A 7,082-nucleotide genomic window follows, 5' to 3' on the forward strand; every position below is an offset into this window, starting at 1 on the left:
GTGTGCGTGTGTGTGTGTGTGTGTGTGTGTGCCCCTGCGTGTGTTTTCTTCCTTTGTGAGCACGCATATTTCTATCTGACAAAACAGACTAAACATAATCCTAGGCCTGGACAAATGACCCACAGCTCACTCCAGATTTTTCTCTTCCTTTCCCTGCTCTGTTGTTGTATTGGCTCCTCTGTGGATTCAGTTTAAGCAGGGACATACAGAATAAGGGAGCACAGAGCTTCTCTTTTAAGAGACTCGGCCCTCTCAGCCTCTGGTAAAAATCTCTCCGTTTGTGCTTCAACACCCCCTTTGATGAGGAGGCGTTGATGTGTGATATCAGCATTAAACTACATGTCATTTGAGATCTCTGACAAGCTTCCTACAATGGTTGTTTTGGTGGTAAAATAAGATGAGACAAACAACACCACTCAATGTCTTAAAGAGAAAAGGGGTGTGGGGGGTGTGTGGGGGGCGGAGACTTTAATCATCCAGTCTTGGCATTTCTAACTCTGCCATCAGCCAAGTGAAGACAAGTTTCTTTGTGTAAGAAACAATCCTATTGTAGGTTTGTGTTTTTGACAGCTCAGGTCGGGGGACGTGTCTGGACAATGAACCTCTGAAACGAGACTTCCTGTACCCAACAGTGGCCCCGGGGCAGGTGTACGATGCAGACGAGCAGTGTCGCTTTCAGTATGGAACCTCCTCACGCCAATGCAAGTATGGGGTAAGAAACCAGCATCTTTCATCTTGTCCTGTTCCCACTGACCCAAAGGGGCCCCTGTTAAATGTTTTTTAACTAGAGAAGCCCGTCAAACTCTAGTTTTATAAGTTCGCAACCGTACATTTTCACAGTAGCATTGCCCACACAGGACTGGACTTTACTTGGGAAGGAGAGTGGACCGCAGGGATGGAAACAAGTATAATATTTGGATATGAACACAAATAAAATTGTGTTCTTTTTAGCAGCAACAACCCGAAACTCACAGACCTCATGCACACACTGTTGCAGTCAGCTGATCTCCTTCTTTTCCGTGGTGTCAGGATCTTTAATGTCCATTGAGAGTAGACGTCCAGTCATCTGTTTTAGAACCCAAAGACCTTCAAGGATTAACTGATCGACAGAAAATTAACCTGCAACAAATTTGATACTTGTTCCGTTTTGGCAAATATTTCCTGCCGATGTACTTCATTTCTTTCTCATACGTGATAGTTAAACTGAATAAAATTGAATGAAATTGGGCTTTGGACGCTTGGTCAGACTTTGACAACGTCTCCTTGGCTTTAAAGGACAATTCCGGTGCAAAATGAACCTCGGAGTTAATAACACATGTGTACCGACCAAGTTGACCATTCTCTGGGATAACTGTCATAAGCATGGAGAACTTTGTAAGGGCGCCATCTTGGAAAACAGTCATGGCCAGTCGAACGACACACGACGAGCGCCTTGTCAACCAGTGACCAGTGACATAGCTCAAACACAGCTTTCGTGGTTCGACATGTCTGTTTTACAAGACGGCGTCTGCCTGTTTACCCAAAGGTAATGTCTTTATAAACTGTCTTTTTAATAAACTGCCTGGACACTTCCAAAGTCCTCAAGGCTTTGGTTTACATGTAGGGATCCTCATTATGCTACTGTGGAAGTGTGGTGCTATTTTGAGCCTTTTTAGAGGTATAAAATAGCGATTTACCCTATGCTTACCCTTGAATGCTAACGTTAGCAGCTATTCACTGGTTTGCGGTGGCTGGGATCAAGGTAGAGACACATTAGATTAGAATGAAAACAGATCCCAGAGAATGATTGACTCGGTACAAGTATGTTATTAACCACTAGGTTCATTTTGCGCCGGAGTTGTCCTTTAAGGAATTTTAAAATGGCCGATGGCCAGACAGCGATCTACTCTATTCACACATGGGCTCAGTCGGACATTGCACAGACTTTGTACTCTGGAGCTTGCAGGGTAAAGTCTGTTTAATGTCCGGCCCAACTGATTCGGACATTTGTGTTCTCACATACAGCTCCTCAGGATAACAGGTTAGATAACTTCAGGATTGCAGTGCATGTGTGAAAGGGACATTAGACAATTCAGACCAACTTTTAATTTCCATCTGGACCTCCTCCAAATAAGGGGCCAGTATACCCGGTCAGAACTGCATGTCTGATGGTCGAATAGCTTTCTTTATAAAGTCAGCCATTTCTATAACTTTCTACAAACAAAACAGTCAGACATCCACGGTCATTTTCCGCGGGATCGGTCAGATGTGTAGAGGTGTTAGAGGAGCCCAGGTTTAAACTCCTCTCTCTAGCTTTCTTTATCTTTTTTTCTATACAACCATTTTTTGTCATCTTTGATGTGAACAACTGAATGCACCACCATGAATGTCTGAAAATGTGTGTTTAAATGATATCGCGTCTCCCCTCTCTCTCTGTGACATCCTGCTTGTCACTCCACCTTGATTGTGGCAACCTGTAAAGCACTTTGGATAAAACTGCTTTAAAAATGGATAAAAGCGGTGTAAAAGCTGTTGTGTAAAAGTGCTACATAAGTTCAGTCCAAATGCAAAAACTGAAGCGAACTGAAGCTCCATTTCAATTTCTGGTAAAGGTCTAAGAGGTGTTGATGTACAGCTACAGCTCATTCAGTCTTTACTGGAATGATTACAGTTCTTTTCATAAACGTGAGGAATATAATTGTTTTATTGTTGTATGACGACTAGCGCTGGTTCAGAGGTGTCTTTCCACACGCTGCCCTATTCTTCTTTTTGATCTATAAACATCTCAGACAGAGATGAAGGATTGAAGTCAACACTGCCCTCATCTTAAAGTCTGTAATGGTAATGATTAATAATGGTTCACCCGCCCCCTGCCAGAGTAATGAGAAAACCTCAGTACATAAAGTGACACAGGCAGTGAAAGACAAGGAACAACCACACGGTTAAAAGAGGGGTTGAAAGAATCTTCAAAGATTGAATGAACAATACCCTGATATTGTTTTGCGTGATGTAAATATTGAAAAAAAAAAGGGAGACAGAGATTAGCTGAGATCATAGAGTTATTTCATTTCATTGAAAGACAGCAGATTATAACAGGCCCCAAATCAAGCCCTGTTATTTTGGCTGCTAAGCTCATAATTGTGGTTTTTAGATCAGCATGAAAGACACATTTATAAGCAGATTGGATTCCACCACGGATTCAAAAGCGCTAGATTGGAGGGTTTTTTTTTTCATCTGACAATCAGATCTGTTTCACACAGCCATCTGGGAAAGAGATGCCCTCTGCGACGGCTTACAGGACAGACCACAGAAATGGATAAAAGGTCTAATGAGTGGAAGTGTCTGGTTTCTGAAGCCAAGGCTGTTGAACTTTTCCACATTTGGATGAGTATTTGTTGTATTTTTTGATCATTTTGTTCTGCAAATGAAAACAGTGATGGGAAAGGAAGGGACGCATATCTTAGTTTATCTCTAATATCACAATAAATAATGTCATATTGTAGTTTTACTATTTCACTAAAGCATGTTTGGTTTAGACCGTTAGATAACACACTGATTTATGTTTTCAACCACAGAGGACTCCAACGTTCTGGCCACAAATCTGCACCACATTCATTCATCTTTAGGACAGGATGGAAACCAAACATGGCCTGCTGTGTCCCATTCAACTGGGTTTAACACAGTAGAGCATGGGGGCTTCGTACCCTACTAAGGGTCACGAGATGATTATTGGGGTAGGACTAACTAAATTTTGATGCATAAAATGAGGTTTATTTTTCATACTTTTCTCTAATTTTTGGTTCTTTCTTGGTAAGTACTTGATAGTTTTATATGGTTTGGGGCAGGTGATACAGCAGGTGAAACACATCAGGGCGGGGCAGGAAAACACGAGACAGGAAGTATAACTAGACAAGACAAGGGAGGAAACACGGACCACAACAAAAAAACAATAAAATAACAGAAACTCAAAACCACAACCACACCTATGGTATATGACCAAATACCTGCAAAGGTACTGACATTCCCATCAACCTTAGCTGTACTTTGTATTTAATGCTAAATAACTAATGTTAGCATGCTTACACACTAAGTTCTGTTTTTGCTATTCTTCTTCTTGTTGCATCTCTATGATAAAAACTATGATTTTAAAAAAAAATACAATAACACAAAAACAGGCTAATAACACATTATATATACAAGAAGACAATATAACACAACAAAAAGGGAGAAAGATTAAGTATATAAACAATACCGTGTTTATGTAAATGGCAAATTGGCTTTAAAAGACTTGGTGGAGATAATTAGTCTACTTTAATGATGGTTGGGTGAGGTTCTGATTGGATGATTTTTGGTTTAACTCAAATCTGGCAACGTTGGATTAAATCAAGTCAATTCAAATAATCTAAGGAGGGAAAATAAATCTTCAATGGCTCACAACTATTGCTTTGTGTTTAGGAGTCATTACCAAAAGAGGTTGTGAACTCCGGATGTGGAGCAATATTTCACTAAATATGGCCGATGACACCTTTACATGGTTCAACTATATTCAACACTCTTAAGGAACCGCGGGTGCCTCACAGACTTTAAATCACAGCGTGAGACTGCGTCAGAGGTAGGTAAAGTAACACAGACCTCGAGAGGAAGTCAATTATTTGGTTTCGTTCCCACTTTTGCAGTGAGTCTGTGCCTCAAAGCTACCAACACGGACACCATGACACAGGAAGCCGAGGGTATGAAAACAAACAACCTTTGACGGCTATATTAGCAAGGCCCTTACCGAGCGCCCTTGCCCTTTTTTTTTTTTTAATTGCCGGCTTGTTCTCTCATTGCGTAAATCCATCAGGCCCACATCCATGTTCATTAAAGCCCGTGCCGCTGACCTTTTAGGGGGGTCCGAGATGGTGAATGGAGCAGCGGAGCGGCTTATTGAAACCAGCTGGCAGAGGGGAGCCGTTGCAACCAGAGAGTGGCAGTTTGCCTCTTTATTTAATCTGGATAGGCTCAAGGAGCTGCGGGGCCGTGGCATATTTACTGACCCCAGGGGTCACAATCTATGCGCCGGACCATAACTCTTTTTCATGGGCCTGCTCTTCTGCCGTACACAATTGTCCTGTAAAAGCCTTTGAAGTGGAGACGCGGGGCTACCCAGCTTGGTTTAATGGGAAATCTAATGCAAGGTTGTGCAGAGCTGTCCTTGTAACATGTGTTCACTTTATGGTTTAATTTATTTGGGGGCAACTTAGTGCTGTCTACCCACTATCTCTCTCACACAGACTCCCTTCCTTTAGTAATCTAAATAGATTCTCTTTATAGTCCCGAGTTAAAGAGCGAGGAGGAGGAGAAGAAGACGGAGATGTTTATTCAGACCGCTCAGTAATACTAAAGATATTTGTTAGGCCTACAAGTCGTCTTTATCTAAGACTTGGGAGGCCTATTGCTCACTCTTGATTTCCCCTAAGAAGCAGAAATTGGATTTCTTGAACTGATGTCACGGTCCCATGTGGTCCTGAGGTGAACGTGAGCAAACGTTCACGATGTTGATCCAGCTGAGTCTTCATTTCTCATAAGAGAACATTAACAGCACCCGATGACCCCTTGGTATTGCTCAAGATGCACTGATGATCCAAAGCATATGGGCTCTCGAAGTTAGATGCCTCTCAGCAGCCTCGATGTGGTCTCATCAACTCCTCTCATCCTCTGATTTGATCTGGAATCATGCAGATTTATAGATGAGTTTCCATGTGTTCGTTTTTCCCTGTCAGAGTGGAGAAGAAAAAACACTAGGAGGAAAATACCACCACAGGCTTCTGATAAATCATCCTCACACTTAATCAGTGATCCATCCCCCAGTCTGCTGAATTGATTTATTCTGACCAACTTGCTTTGGCCTTCTTTCCTAGGAAGTGTGTAGAGAGCTCTGGTGCCTTAGCAAAAGCAACCGCTGTGTAACCAACAGTATCCCTGCTGCCGAGGGGACCCTGTGCCAGACTGGCAGCATTGACAAAGGGGTAAGTCAACCCATATTTCTCACAATATACATTTAAAGATTCACCCAAATTACCAAAAAGAAAACACATTTTCTCACTTAATCCGAGTGGTGTCTTTGAATAAGTGAGGTTTTAAGATGTCCCTTGCCCACCTTGTTAGATCAGGAGGAGGATGTGGGAGAAATTAATAAAGATCTCAACCTTTAAAAATGTAAACACATTTTTTCTCAACAGACACACACCTCTGACCCATGATATCTCTGCTAGCTACTACAAAGCCACCAGCTAACATGTCATGTTCTCTTAAATATGAGGAATGCTACACATCACATTGGATTGCATACACTCTAAACACATCCCAGCGTGCAAGATGAGTCATCAAAAATATTGTTATATTTTTATTAAATGTTTTTATTGATTCCACAGGAAAAGTTTTAAAAAACATAAAAACAAAGCGCTTATTTTCTTACATTTGCACCCCCGACCCCGGGTCCCACATAGAGTTTTGCAAGTATAATGACAGTTGGAATTATTTGTAAATGTTTTACAGAAAGAGAAAAGAGAAGGATTTTAATATGTAAAAAAGTAAATACATATAGACAGATGACACAGGGGCATTAGATTTTTTTTTCCCGTGAGCAAATCCACTAATAGTGTTCCCATTAAAATAATTAATTTTGGGCGGCTTTGATTGAGCATTTGTGTCGGATAATCCACAGACGTTGCTGTAAACACTTTTCAGCAGCACCACTTTCTACCAAAGAAACATTCCAAATTAAATATCTTGAGAGATCCCTCTGTACATCATCCAGAGAAACTGGGACTTTGTTTTAGGAAATATGTTGCTGTTGATGTAACATTCCATGCTACCAAAACTTTCTGCATGACTACCGCGGAGCTAAGTGAGAAAACTGTGAAGTGGGTGAACTGGCCCTTTAACCATTGCTCACATATTAAGGTCAGTACCTGGTGATGTGAAATGAGCACTTTAATACCCTCCTCTGTATGCAGAAATGAACCTCACTGCCTCGACTGGCATCTATTCCACTCGGAAGGGGAACCGTTCCCTAAATGTACACTCATGCAATACACACACACACACACACACACACACAC

The 7,082-nt window shown here is 41.5% G+C and overlaps 1 protein-coding gene across 3 annotated transcripts in view; it reads left to right on the forward strand.

Moving 5' to 3' along the window:
- Nucleotides 1-7,082, forward strand: part of adamts6 (ADAM metallopeptidase with thrombospondin type 1 motif, 6) — a 62,552-nt gene that overhangs the window by 26,948 nt on the left and 28,522 nt on the right. For 2 of the 3 annotated variants that reach the window (XM_032539289.1, XM_032539287.1), the window contains exons 11-12: nt 571-712; nt 5,880-5,987. In XM_032539289.1, coding sequence (XP_032395180.1) covers nt 571-712; nt 5,880-5,987 — 250 coding nt within the window. The remainder of the gene's footprint in view (nt 1-570; nt 713-5,879; nt 5,988-7,082) is intronic. The other variant, XM_032539288.1, reaches the window with a different exon arrangement.

Source organism: Etheostoma spectabile, chromosome 16 (assembly GCF_008692095.1).
Source record: "Etheostoma spectabile isolate EspeVRDwgs_2016 chromosome 16, UIUC_Espe_1.0, whole genome shotgun sequence".
NCBI classification, from domain to species: Eukaryota; Metazoa; Chordata; class Actinopteri; order Perciformes; family Percidae; genus Etheostoma; species Etheostoma spectabile.